The sequence below is a fragment of the Serinus canaria genome, chromosome 3 (genome assembly GCF_022539315.1).
Source record: "Serinus canaria isolate serCan28SL12 chromosome 3, serCan2020, whole genome shotgun sequence".
NCBI classification, from domain to species: Eukaryota; Metazoa; Chordata; class Aves; order Passeriformes; family Fringillidae; genus Serinus; species Serinus canaria.
The window spans coordinates 1080233-1095258 of record NC_066316.1 but is presented as its reverse complement, the minus strand read 5'-3'; the positions used below and the strand labels follow the sequence as shown (position 1 = coordinate 1095258).

At 47.9% G+C, this 15026-nt stretch overlaps 1 protein-coding gene across 1 annotated transcript in view; it reads left to right on the top strand.

The window, feature by feature from the left end:
* The window catches only part of PLCB1 (phospholipase C beta 1), a 323846-nt gene that overhangs the window by 210938 nt on the left and 97882 nt on the right, over positions 1–15026 (top strand). The window contains exon 10 of the mRNA XM_030236244.2: positions 6182–6328. Coding sequence (XP_030092104.1) covers positions 6182–6328 — 147 coding nt within the window. The remainder of the gene's footprint in view (positions 1–6181; positions 6329–15026) is intronic.

Genomic DNA, 15026 nt, shown 5'->3' with positions numbered 1-15026 from the left:
TGCCTCAGAAATCTGCCGTGTTGCAAAGTGCTCATTGCACTGCTGGCTGGGGACTGGTGTAAGGTGGTTTTGGAGTGGCTTTGTGGATTTAGTTGGATCTAAACTAACTGTCTGGGAGGGATGTCCTGTCAGAAACAATTCCTCCTACATCTCTGCTGAGAAGTCGAGAGCAGAGGGTGGGTTTGTGGCTGTAAAACCCTGCTTCAGTCTTGAGACTTTGGAGAGATTGATTGCTTGGAGTTCCCCCCTACTCCTTAACAATTACTGGCTATTTAAGTTTGCCTTCTGACAAGTTTAGCATCTGCCTGCTGAAGTTTAGAAACTGCTCCAAGCCTTGTTTTCCTTCTCAAGACAGCTCTGCTTACCAGAAGCTCTGAACTGTGACCAGGCATTGGAACAGCAGAGGGTTTTGAAGCTGCTGAAGGCATTTAAGGGATCAACAGCCATCAAAATAAATGTGTTTCCAAGGTAGAAATTGTAAGGAAGAGAAAATGTTGAGTGCTTAGAATCTTCCCTGCTTCAGTGTGTGTTTTGCTGTTTCCTAGCACTACTGGAGAAAAACCCCTCCTTTTTGTGGGCTGTGTAGCCCCTGTGGGTTAGAGCCCTTCCTTCCTGAGAGCCTGAAAAGGGCTGGAAAAGCCTGGGACTCCTAATAAAAGGAGGAAATAAATACCACACTCAATAGTTGGCTTGAAGATCTTGTTAAACCTGGGTGGTTTGGAAATCTGCTTTTCCCTCAGGTGCCCCTCCATCTTCCTTTCCCTTGGAGATGGCAGTGTCCTTGGAATGCTCCTGAAGTTTTAATGCTGATTTCAGTAGATTTGCTCTTTGGCATGGCTCTTGTGGAAGCTTGTAGGAAATATTTCTTCCCTGGAGTGAATTCAGTGTCTTGGGCTGCAGTGCCTCATCTTGATGGTTCAGAAAACTGGTTTTCCATCTGCAAACATTTTCTTGCCACCCCCCAAAATGGGAGGTAGTTGTATCCACTCTTGGTTTTCTCAGTGCACTTGCCCAGATGACCAAGTGGATATGACAGCCTCATTAGAATGGCAAGCATTCCTGATTTAGACCCCCTGAACTCTGCTGGACTGGAGCAGCCTTGCTGTGCACACAGCTCTGGATCTCAGGGTCCTTGGGCATGTGGTGTTTCCCCCTGGGTTAGCAGGGACTGAGCAAGCTCTGCTGTGCAGCCAGGTTTGCCTTCCCCTGCCTTCCCTCCCTGACTTGGGCTCATCTGCTTCTCAGGGAGAGAGATTCCCAGGCATTTCTTCCCTGTTCCCCTCTGTATTTTGGATTTTCCTTTGCTCTGGTGATTAGCTGTGTAGCTGGAATGGTTGTTGGTGTTTGTGTCCCATTCAGCAAGCATTTACCCTGATCTTGGGTCAGGTTAAACCATATCTATAGGATGATTGATCCTGATCCTGAATCACTCTCTGTGTTCACATCTGTACCCATTCAAGGCTGCAGTGGGGACTCTTGCTCTGTTCCTTTCTCACCGAGGGAGTTTTCCATTTCTCTTTCAAGAGCACATTCCCCAAGACAGCTTGTTTTGCTTTGTGCAGAAGGTGTTTCAGTGACTCTAACTGAGGGCAGCATTATGTTTTCCTCCAAGTTTAGAGAGAGGAAATGAGATTGGAGCACAACAGGATATTGTCCGGGTTTAATTTTAAAGGATTTTAGCAATGAGACAAGCAATAAATCCCCTGCAAGACTGTTTCCTAGCACACTTAATTGAAGCTCTGCCAAGCTTTTTCAGACACTCCCCCCAAGTTTTCTGGTGCTCACTCTGGTCTCATTACCTGTTTCATTCCTTTTTCTTAATCACCTTTTTTGATGCAGCTCCCTTTCCAGATGGGTTGCTGGTCTCTGCATCTCATCTGCTTCTCAGGGTGATCGATTGCCAGGCTTCTTCTTCCCTGTTCACCTCTGTATTTTGGATTTCTCTTTGCTCCAGTGATTAGCTATGAATTGTTATTTGTGTGTTTTCATTTGGTTTGTGTCCCATTTTACCTGGTTCATGGCAGCTTTGCCCTCTTGTTTTGCTAACAGGCACCAGAACTGTCTGGTTTTTAAACCCTGTGTTGTTGATTCTACTTTTTCACATTTTTAAGGACTTTATGAAACCAGACCTTTCACTGATCAGTGTTCAGCCTCTGGACGTTTTGTGCAGTCCAGCTTTCAAATTCAAAGAAACCCTGATCTTTTAAGCTGACCTCAGTTTATTTCTGTCTGAGCTCTTTTGCAGATTAGTTTTTCCAATTAGGAAAAATCTGAGTTTAAAACTTCATTAAATGCCTCACTAATAACCAGAAGCAGTAATTCAGATATATTGCTGTTGCTGTAATTATGAATTTGATAAGGCTGTCTGACCAGTGTGAATTTTGGCCCTCACTGATCACTGAGAGAACTGCTGAGCTGGAGGAGCCAGTGGTGATTTCTGCCCCTGGTGTGTAAATGGTGGCTGCTGCTCTGATCTTTTCATCAATCTGCACATCCTGACCCAAAGCCTGAGAGTCTTTGCCATGCTCACTGGTTTTGCTAAAACAAAGCAGCCCTAGGATAACTGGGGTGAGGTCTTTACCCACTTGTGGGGTTGGGGTCTTCTCAGTCTGGCTGAGCTTGTGCAGTGCTCTCTCCTTGTGGTGACACTGTCACCAGGAGTGGCACAGAGGGGACAGTGCAGTGGGACAGTCCTGTCCTGCCCAAAGCAGGGTGCAGACAGAAAATGCAGTTAGCCCCTAGAAATGGGTCTGAAAGCCAAGCAGCTTTCACATCACTGGGATGCCAGCGCTGCAAGTGCCACCAGAGTGGCCCTGGCACTCTGTGTCCCACACTGTGGGAATTTCATGGAAATTGATCCTGGGAGTTTCTCTGCTGGCTCACAGAGCCAGGGAGCACACAGTAGCTAACGTGGGCCCAGTGTCAAGAGACACACCAGGACTCTGCTTCCTGCTCCACACTCTGCATGAAATTTTAATCCCTAATGAGCTCTGAGTTGCAGTGCTTGTTTGTGAGAGAGTTCCCAATGGGATTCACAGATCTCTCCCTGGATTATCAAGTGTCTGCTTTGCTTGTTGGATTCTTATCTTCAAATTGAGAGGGCTGCTCAGTTGTGTGGGATTACAGCAAATGTGATTATTGTTACAGATTGCATTGGAATAAAGCTGATTTCACTGTCAGACAAAATACTGTTGCAGTTCTGTGCTGCTGACTGGGAGATACAAGGTGCCAATTAATTGTCTCGCTTCCTTTGTGTTTGTTTTCTTTCTTGCTTTAATAACATCTCTTGGCACAATCGTGTCTCCAGTTCCATTATAACTGAGTGGATAACAGCATGGGTGTAACAAATGGAAAGCACTGGGAAGTTTGCAAATATACAGATAGAAATGTTTCAAATCCACACCACCTAACCTGTTTACTGTGTACAATCAAGTGCACATTTTGTCATACAGATCATCCACAAATTTTAAGGGACAAGTGAAGGTAGAAGGAATGAAATGCAAAGCTGCAAGAATGAAATGCAAAGAGAAGTGTTCACATATGTTGTCTTTTCTGCTGTGCCTTTCTTGTTTTCCATCCCAAGACTTTTCCTGGAGGACTGGAAGGCTCCTGGCAGCAGGCTGGCAGATCCTAGGAAAGTTAAGTAGCTGCACATCCAGCACACCCACCAAAACAAGGGGATGAAGTTTAGATCAAGCAGCTCTTGGAGAAGTTCTCAGGGTTGGCTGCACCTTTATTACCTCTCCCCAGACTGCTGCACTGCTGGTGTTTTGGTCCTGGGGCTCTGCAGAGGGCACAGAACTGCAGGAGAAGCTGCTCTGGGAAGCTGGAGCCTGCTTTGAGCCCTGATGTGTTTTAGCAGGTGCTGAGTGAGCAGGGCTTTGTTTACATGCTCCTGCTGAGGAGCTGGCCAGCTCCCAGGGACACAGAGCATTTCCCCAGCCAGGGCAGCATGCTGGTCCTGCTGGCTGCTGAAGGCCTTGGCCAAGCAGGATCTTGTCAAGCTACCTGTGTCTTAGTGGGCAGTGGGAGAGGCATTTCTGTGTCAGGAGCAGCCTGTGCCTTTTCCCAGCCCTGGAGGCTGCATGGGAGCAGATTTCCACGGGCTGTCACCTGTGTCTGCCCTAGCACTGCCACAGCCACACAGGAGAAAGTGCCTGCTGCTCTGGAGCTGGCCAGACAGGGCTCAGATAACCCAGCAAGAGTGTGATCTCACTGTTCCTGTGGGAATCTCCAAAGAGAGGAGCCTCTGAGAAGTGCATTGGCAAAGGCCAGGCTGTCCTGCCAACCAGTGGCTGCAGCTCCTGCTTGGTGGAGGAGCCACAGATGTGTCATCACCATCTCCCAGGGATGGGGATATTGCAGCTCTCGTGTGCTACGGGAGAAAACATTTTGATTGATGAGTGTTGACAAGATCTAAGAACCCTGGAAAGGAGGATTCATTTAATTACCCCTGGAAATTCTGTGAATTTTTGATAGATCATTTGCCAGAAGTGTGTCACCTGCCTGAAGACTGCTCCCAGGAAAAAGGAGCTGGGATAACAGAAGTGCCTTCTGGTGTATTTAGAGCAGACTGGAAAAGAGCCTTGATACTTGTGGACAAAGCAACAGTTACATTTTTATGTGGTTTTCCCTGAACCAGGAACATTCATGTGTTTGACCCCCTGTAATAGATCTTGTAAGGGATGGGATGGAGTAGCTGGAGCTAGTAAGGAATTACTGTGAAATGGGTAGAACTTGCCACTTCATTTGTGCTTTTCTTTTCCTTTTCCCTCCCTTGTAACTATTTTGGAACAATCAGGTGGAGCCAGGGATGCAGAAAAAGATCAGGCTGCACAAACACTTCCCGTGTTCCATGTAATGAAGCTGAAATTCAGTCAGGAAATTCAATAGAACCTCTCAACATACTCCTCTTCTAGTGGGAAATTACTTCTCCTTCCTGTCAAATTGTAATGAAAAAATGCCAGACTCTGTTGGCTTCACTGTGGTGGTTCTTTTCTGATCTCTGCATCAGTTCCACCAGGCTGGAGTTGGCAGAGCAGCAGTTTGAGGTGTTCTGTGGAACCATCTGCTGAGAAACTGCCTCAAGTGTTTCTGCATGTGGGTATAAATACAGAGAGAGGCACAGAGAGGCATTTCCACACTGGGCAGTGCCTTCCCAAACTCAAAGTTTCTAATTCAGGTGCATTTCTAGAGTTAGAGCCAAGCCTAGACAATCTTTGTGCAAGTGTGCAGCTACACATCTCTAATTTTGAGGTTTAGGAATGTCTGTGGCTGAGGAAGCATTAGACACTTTTGTATTTCTCCTCCACACTTGTTCTTATATTTTTCAGGCCTGTTCCAATGCCCAATAAAAACATTCAAATGGATTTGTTACTTACCAAACTTTAGCTGGCACACTTATGTGTGCTTTGGGAATCAAGTCAAAGATATGCAGAGTGTGAGAAAAAGGGCAAAAGTGCAGAAAGAGTGCAGTGGGTGAGGGGGAAAAAGGCAGAGTGTGAGGGAAAGAGGACAAAGTGAGAGGGGAGGATGAGGAAGGTCTTGCCCTCTTCAGCAGGAGGTGCCTCTGTGGCACTGAGTTGTGTTGAACATTTCAATTGGCCAGGTGCCTCAGGAAAAAGGAGGCATTTTTATCTTTGTGCTGGTTTTAAGTGTTTCAGTAAAGCACTACTGAGTGACCCCATAGGGAGGGGAATTGTAATTAATCAGATAAATCAGAGAAGAGGTCTTTGAAGGGGAAGAAAAATAAATTTCTTGTGCTGGCAAGCTCCAAACCCTGCAGAGAGAAGGATCTCACTGTAACTGCTGACGTGGCTTCTGCTGTGGTTCCATCCCAAGAAGAGACAGCAGATCAAATTTACCATGGCAGTGGTGAGAGAAAAAGACCAGCCAATTAACTCTACAACTTGAACTATTTAAAGCACAGTGGTGATACTTTTTGAAGTTTCATGCAGATTTTAGGGGCTAAGATAATTTTAATGCAAAAAGCCAAGAAAAAGCGCAAGCGGGAATCTGTCATATCCCGGTGCCTTTGCATGATGTGTCTCTTCTCTCTCTGACTTTTTCTACCTGAAGATACCTTGAAATCTCTGTGTGCAGAGGTGGAGGGTGGCAGCTGTGATGTGCACGTGGCAGAGGGTGCAGGTGGGTAACTGTGCTGCCCTGTGTGCTCTCCCAGGACAGATCTCCGTGGACGGCTTCATGCGCTACCTGAGCGGCGAGGAGAACGGCGTGGTGCCCCCCGAGAAACTGGACTTGAACGAGGACATGTCCCAGCCCCTGTCACACTACTTCATCAACTCCTCACACAACACCTACCTCACAGGTACAGCACCTGGGGGGGCACTGCTCGTGATGCTGTGTGCTCTCAGTGCTCACAGAACATGCGCTGAAATCTAAACACAGATTTAGGGTGGGGTTGGTTCTTCAGGGAAGCAAGATTTGTGTGGCAGCTGCACCACAAGTGCATCAAACATTCTTTAATTTAGCTGAGCAGCAGTGGCTTTGTTCAGAAAAGGTCTGGTCAGAAAGCCAGTGAGGTGCCTGGAAAGTTTCCCTCAAATGGGATTGCAGGTTAAGGCCCATCTTTGGGGAGGAGAATGAACATTGTGCTTTTTATGGCAGCAAAGACAGCAAGGCAAGTGTGCAGAGCAGAATATGGGAACACCCCTGGAGCTCATAAATTTGCCCATAAACATGAAATCTGGCAGCTTGCTGTGCTCCATGAAATTTGCTTTGATTCAGAGATTAGCATGGCACATAACTTCCTGGCAGCCCATAAGTGCAGGGAGGGAGATCTGTTCCCTGACAGTATCTAACCTCTCAGCTGGAACTTTTAGGTGCTGCCATGTTTTTCAGAGGGCTGAGCACCCAGAAGCTCCTGTTAATTAGAGTTCCAGGCTGAACTGTATTGTTTGCACAGCAAAGCCAACAGTGCTTGAAACTCAGAAAAGCTAAGGCAGTTTAGGAATTTGACTTTTGGCATTTGTTTTCTAGTCCAAGGTTCTGTTAACTCGTGAGAAAAGAATTGTAAATTTACTATTTTGGTTTGGTTTACATAGGAACAAATGTTTGGGGCAAGCAGATGATGCACAGGGGGTTCTCTCCTGTTTGATTTGATCTTTGCTTTGCTAATGACTTAGCATTATGTTGAATTTTAAAAAATGATGCTGCACTGAGTGCTAAAAATGTGGTTTATGTGTAATGCAGGCTTCTTAATGCTATTAACAGAGTGGCCTTAGCTGACCAACTCCTTCAGAGTGCCAGTGTGCCAAAACATACCCAGGCCCAGTGGTGATGCCCACTTTAAACAGCCCTCAGGGGAGTTCTTGTCTTCTGCTCTGTGTGGGTTACAGCTCCTTCTCCAGCACCTTTGCCAGCTTTCACAGAGTGAAGGAACTGTCCTTGTTTCCATTAGACACTGCTTTTCAGGGAATTCCATCTCAGCTGTAAAACGTGCTTGGTGCTAGAACTTGTCCCACCAGTATTTGTTTTGGCAGGGATTAATTTGTTTTAATTCTTTCTCTGAATTAAAAGAAACGAAAATCAGTGTCGTGACCACCTTGAAGTCATGATTCCAGTATGCAGAGATTTGTGCTCTTTGGTGGAGTGAAGACATGGCCACAGCAAAAGCAGGTTTTAAGGGTGCTTTGCAGCCCTCTTACCTCCAGAACAGACTTTGTTCTCTCACTGAGCATTAGCTGGTGCTTGAGCCGAATTGCTGCAGCTCCCGCAGATGTGCAGGAAGGAAGCAGCAAGCTGCAGAGCTGAAGGGAGAAGCACAGGCCCACAGGAGGTGTAAAGACCGTGCAATGTAAGGTTGATCTGAAGAGATAAAAGCCTGCTCTCCCCTCTACCAGCAGGAATTTATAGCCTGGTCCATAGCACAGATTTTTATCGGGGCTGCTCAGGACAGGGATGTGTTCCAAAGGTTTAGAGGTACAAAAGCCAAACCCCAAAGAATTAAGGACGGGAATTCATCATTAGTCCAACCTCTTCTAATTTTTTAGCTGCACTGCAAGTGACCTCACATGTTTAATTATTTACCTGGACACTTGCTACACTTGCTTTGACTTGTGTGTGAAAGCCTGCAAACCATCTCAGATTGCATCTCCAGGTTTCTTTGCCTGCATTTCCAAGGAACTCCAGAGGCTGTCCTTGGAAACATGATCTTCAGTCTTCAGCTGACAAAATATCCCTAGCCTAGTAACCTGGAGGGAGTAAATCAGGATAGTGGGAGAGTAGTTTGAAACTCTTTCAAATCCCTTTCCACATTGACAGGCACACACCACAAGCCCTTCCCTTTCTGTGGGTTCATTATGTTCAGTGAATGTGTGGCAGCTGGCCCACAGTGGGATTAATGATTTGATTTTTATCTCTGCATTACGAAAACTGACAGCCTGGGATTTTGCTCTGAACCTGCATGGGACACAGCAATCACACTCCCATTTGCTTTCTTCCAAAAATAAAAGGAAGGAAATAAAAGGAATAAAAATAAGGAAATAAAATTAATGAAATTAATAAAATTACCAGTGGCAGGCTATTCCCTTTCCCAAAAGTTTGAAGGATCTGCTCAAGTGCTCATGGCTTTGGAAGGGAAGCCTTGGAAGCACCTTTGCCCTGGCTGAGGCCATGAAGTAGCAACTAGTCATGTAATAATTGTCAGGACAAGAAGAAAACCATTCAGCCTGGCATTACTTTACGATTACTGAGCTTAATGCCCTGCCAATTATCTCTCCCTTTGTTCGTTTTTTTAACCCAGAAAAAGTATGCACAAAGAAACAACATTATAACATAAAAAGCACCATGTGCACACTCTGAATTTATTTTTAATTATGCTGATCATTTTCCTAGCCTTTAGTAGAAACCCTTGGCAGTACATCAAGTCCTGATTATTTATTTAGAAGTGTTACTGCTTTCTTTTTTCTTAGGGAAATGTAATTTTTCAGAACAAAGGTAAAAGCCCATGAAGGAAGAAGTGATTTGCAGTGAACCTAGGCTAACTTAAAGAAATGTCATCCTTGAGAAACTTTTTGCATGGTCTCATCTTTTTTCCTCACTGGGATCATATTTATTTCTTTATTCCTTTGAACCCCTAAAGTGCAGCCCTGCTTGTTCCTGGAGTCTCCCCTCAGGATTCTGCTGTGGGCACAGTGGGGAGTGATTTTTTTGGGCAGCATTTCTTTCAGCAGGACCCAAAGTCAGAGACAAATGGTGACGTGTCACACTCAGCCTTGCAGGTTTTGAGGGCTGGGCAACTTGCTGTTGTTTATGGGAAGTGCAAAATACTGAAATCACCCACCTTTAACACGTGTTTTGGCTGAAAGGAACAATAATCTCAGCTGAGCACGTGTAGCCAGAGTGGGACTATCCCATCCACCCTCAGCCTGTGCTTCCCTGCTTTCACTCTGTGTTCCAGTGGTTCCTAGAGCAATGCCTCACCAGGGCACTTCTCTCCTCTGGGGCTGCCCCTGACCTCTCATGGACCATCCAGTCCCCACTGGTGCTGCTGATTATCTGCACTCAGCCCTTCCCTGAATCCTCCTTCACCTCCAGAGCAGGTTCCAGGCTGGCAGCACCGCAGGGAAGGGGAGGAAGGCTGGGGACACCTCCCTGCTTTGGTCCAGTGGGAAGTGCTCAGAACAACAGGCAAGAGCCTGATTCTGGCTGACACACAGCAGGAGCAGAGTGGGGCACAGTGTGGGGTCTGATCCACTTGTCCTGCACGTGGGGAACTCCTCAGGAGCAAAAGAAGCTCAGATAAATGGGCTGGGTCTAAAGAATCTCAGCTGCCAGCACCTTGTGTGGCTGCTGGAGTGAGGAGCCAGGCTCCCAGCAGTGTGGGGCTCTCTCTTGCACACTGCAAACCCCAGTGCATCATCCAGGGCACTGGTGCTCCTCCAGGGCTTGTCTGGAGAGGGGAGATGTAGCAGCTGATGTCTGTGCCCAGCAAAGGGAGGATACAGGCACCTTGTGCTGGGAGAAACTGGGAAGAAGCAGCCTCTGGTTCTAGAATAGTGAAGAGTCAGGTGATTCCCAACAGCTGGATCCAAAAATCCCCCAGTTTGGGGAGGAAAGATGTCTTAAATACATAGCAACCACATTTTGACTCCATGCATTGCAAATAGCTTTCAAATAGCTGGGAAAACAATGGTGGATGAAGCCAGCAAGGATGCACTTCCTGAGACAGGAGCAGCTTAAAGCTACAGAGCTGTGGAAGTGTGGGGAAACCTGGGTCATGTCCTCAGCTCAGATCAGTCAGCATCCTGTCCTGGCAGGTATGGTTTAGCCAATCCCATTTTTCAGAAAAGTGATTTTTTTTTTTTGTCCAAATCCATTTCTCCTTAGGCCACACAGGGTGATGGGATGCAAATGTTATGCATGGTATTACTGCAGACACTGCTTGTATTGTAGAAGGGAATACACAGTGCTTTCAATTTCCAGTATTGAAAAATTGATCTGTACTCAGGCTGTTGAAAATATACTGGGAGTGTTCCCTTGAGTGTCTGTGTTATCACATTTTAGAATGCAAAAGGGGTATTTTAAACCAAATGCAAATAGGGACTCACACAGCAGACATTTCTAAATAATGTATGCAAAACCCCCACGTTTGGGAGGACATTTCTCATGCTCTGTATTTCAGAAAAACAAGCTGTTGGGGCTGTTAAAATGTGTGCTAGCATTTTCCACTCTGCCTGGGGGTCCTTCTGAAGGTTGTGTGGTTTGGAGGTTGAATATCCTCTTATCCTTTGCAGGAATCCTTCCAAAACGCCTGAGCCTTATTAATAAGGTGTGGGAAGTGTCGTGTGGCAAGTGATGCATGCCATGATTTACTTAAGCACTTTTGGAAGGTGAAGGATCTCAGAGCCCAAAACACTCAGCCCTGATAACCACCAGGAGTCTCTTGGGAAACAGTTTGTTAATCCAGACTCTCCGTGCTCTGAGGGAAAAGAAACACAACTTCAGAGCAGTTTTCTAAGTGAAAATGGGTTTTTTAGGCAGTAGAGTTCAGTGGATCCCTATGAGAGCCAAGATTTCATCAGCAGATGCTCAGGGATAAGCACATGGAATGTGAGTTGTTATCCCCTGATCCGTGCTTATGCTTGTTTGCACCCTGCACAGAGAAGGAGCCACTACTTAACCCAGACATTGGAATTGCACCAAAAAGGTTTTTGTGGTAGGAAAGATAATCTGCCATAACCAAAGGGGAGCAGGAAAAAGCTTAATCCCAAAAGAAAAATTTAAAAAGAGACACGTTGTCACTTTGCTGACTCCATTTGGATTTTCAGAGTTTCCAGCCCTGGCCAGTTCCTTCTGTTATTAACAGATATTTGTCACTGGTTCCAGCAGGATCTGAGAATTCTGATGGATTTCAGCAGGAGTAATGTTAATACCTTGTGGAGCATTTATGGTTGCTGCACCTCGTGTATCAGACAGAAACTGGAGACAGGGATCTGCAAGTAAGGGGTTCTGTTACACGGGTTTTAGCACAAGGTAAAAACAGCAAAAGCAGACAGTGCTGGTTTGTGAAGCAAATCCCACAATGTGCATTTCCCAGCATAACCTAAACACAGAATCACAGAGACAATAAAATGAGGATTCATCTGCATTATAGCACATGCCAGTCTAGATGAAGTATTTATATGTCCCCAGTCAGCAAAGAATCTTTGCAGTAAATGAACTCACTGCCTCCTTAAAAAGAAAAGTAATTTCCTTCAAGAAATCCAGGAAGATCTCAGCAAGTCTGCTAGAAAGCAGGGAACTGCATCCATTTTCTTCACATCTAAAAGAGGCACAAAGCCATTCTTCCATTACTGTTACCTCTCTGCTGCAAGAGATTTGTATCTGAATGGCTGGAATCAAACCTGTTGCAGCAGATGAACACAACGTGGCTGGATATCCTTCCCTGAATCCAACTGGACTTCTTTGTTGGCTTGGGTTGGAATTTTTTTGGGGGGTTTCTCTTTTAATACTTTGCAAGTTTGGAAAAAATGAGTTTTTCTTCTTAATTTTAAGATTTATATTATCTCATTCTTGCAAAAGGACAGTTTAATTGAATCTGCATAATCCAGTATCACATCAGGAAATTTAACTGACCAGCTCATTGCAGTGGTTAGCCTATTAAATATTGATTTGAGACCTAATGGTGGTGCCATTAGTGACTGCAGGGGGTTTGTTTCATCTTGTACTAAACTGCAGTGCATGTTGTGAGAAAATGTGGTCTTGGTCTCCTGAGTCTGAATTTCACATCGCTGGGCAAGGGATAACAAAATCTCATGGAACTAAGTTGTTGTTGTTGTTATTATTATTGTTGTTGTTGTTATTACTATAATTATTTGAGTTCATGTATTTGATGCTGCCCATCAGAAGCTTTGGAGCTGGCTCCAGCTGGGTTATTTCTCTGTTAGACTGAGGGCAGGATCCAGACCATGGCACTGACTGTGCCCAAGGGATGGATCCAGACCATGGCACTGACTGTGCCCGAGGGATGGATCCAGACCATGGCACTGACTGTGCCCGAGGGATCCATCCAGACCATGGCACTGACTGTGCCCGAGGGATGGATCCAGACCATGGCACTGACTGTGCCCAAGGGATGGATCCAGACCATGGCACTGACTGTGCCCGAGGGATCCATCCAGACCATGGCACTGACTGTGCCCAAGGGATGGATCCAGACCGTGGCACTGACTGTGCCCGAGGAATGGATCCAGACCATGGCACTGACTGTGCCCAAGGGCAGGATCCAGACCATGGCACTGACTGTGCCAATAGATGGATCCAGACCATGGCACTGACTGTGCCCGAGGGATGGATCCAGACCGTGGCACTGACTGTGCCAATAGATGGATCCAGACCATGGCACTGACTGTGCCCGAGGGATGGATCCAGACCGTGGCACTGACTGTGCCAATCGATGGATCCAGACCATGGCACTGACTGTGCCAATAGATGGATCCAGACCATGGCACTGACTGTGCCCCAGGGATGGATCCAGACCATGGCACTGACTGTGCCCCAGGGATGGATCAACCTGCACGATGCCCGATGGTCCAGCCTGCACTGACTGTGCCCAGGGATGGATCCAGACCATGGCACTGACTGTGCCCCAGGGATGGATCCAGACCATGGCACTGACTGTGCCCAGGATGGATCCAGACCATGGCACTGACGTGCCCAGGGATGGATCCAGACCATGGCACTGACTGTGCCCGAGGGATGGATCCAGACCATGGCACTGACTGTGCCCAGGGATGGATCCAGACCATGGCACTGACTGTGCCCAGGGATGGATCCAGACCATGGCACTGACTGTGCCCCAGGGATGGATCCAGACCATGGCACTGACTGTGCCCAGGGATGGATCCAGACCATGGCACTGACTGTGCCCAGGATGGATCCAGACCATGGCACTGACTGTGCCCAGGGATGGATCCAGACCATGGCACTGACGTGCCCAGGGATGGATCCAGACCATGGCACTGACTGTGCCCAGGATGGATCCAGACCATGGCACTGACTGTGCCCAGGGAGGATCCAGACCATGGCACTGACTGTGCCAATGGATGGATCCAGACCATGGCACTGACTGTGCCCGAGGGATGGATCCAGACCATGGCACTGACTGTGCCCGAGGATGGATCCAGACCATGGCACTGACTGTGCCCGAGGGATGGATCCAGACCATGGCACTGACTGTGCCCAGGGATGGATCCAGACCATGGCACTGACTGTGCCCCAGGATGGATCCAGACCATGGCACTGACTGTGCCCAAGGGATGGATCCAGACCATGGCACTGACTGTGCCCAAGGGCAGGATCCAGACCATGGGACTGACTGTGCCAATCGATGGATCCAGACCATGGCACTGACTGTGCCAATCGATGGATCCAGACCATGGCACTGACTGTGCCCAATGGATGGATCCAGACCATGGCACTGACTGTGCCCAATGGATGGATCCAGACCATGGCACTGACTGTGCCCAGGGATGGATCCAGACCATGGCACTGACTGTGCCCAAGGGATGGATCCAGACCATGGCACTGACTGTGCCCAAGGGATGGATCCAGACCATGGCACTGACTGTGCCAGATGGATCCAGCCATGGCACTGACTGTGCCCCAGGGATGGATCCAGACCATGGCACTGACTGTGCCCAGGATGGATCCAGACCATGGCACTGACTGTGCCCCAGGGATGGATCCAGACCATGGCACTGACTGTGCCCGAGGGATGGATCCAGACCATGGCACTGACTGTGCCCCAGGGATGGATCCAGACCATGGCACTGACTGTGCCCGAGGGATGGATCCAGACCATGGCACTGACTGTGCCCCAGGGATGGATCCAGACCATGGCACTGACTGTGCCCGAGGGCAGGATCCAGACCATGGCACTGACTGTGCCCAAGGGATGGATCCAGACCATGGCACTGACTGTGCCCGAGGAATGGATCCAGACCATGGCACTGACTGTGCCCAAGGGATGGATCCAGACCATGGCACTGACTGTGCCCAATGGATGGATCCAGACCATGGCACTGACTGTGCCCCAGGGATGGATCCAGCCCATGGCACTGACTGTGCCAATAGATGGATCCAGACCATGGCACTGACTGTGCCCCAGGGATGGATCCAGACCATGGCACTGACTGTGCCAATCGATGGATCCAGACCGTGGCACTGACTGTGCCCGAGGGATGGATCCAGACCATGGCACTGACTGTGCCCGAGGGATGGATCCAGACCATGGCACTGACTGTGCCCAAGGGATGGATCCAGAGCATGGCACTGACTGTGCCCGAGGGATGGATCCAGACCATGGCACTGACTGTGCCCAGGGGTTGGATCCAGACCATGGCACTGACTGTGCCCAGGAGATGGATCCAGACCATGGCACTGACTGTGCCAGGGATCTCCGTTGCGTTCTCGCGCTGTTCGCCTTTGGAGCGCTGTCCCTCTGAGCCGAGCGCCAGAGGTGCTGTAGCTCTGTGCCAGGTGAGTTGTGCCAGTCCTGGTGC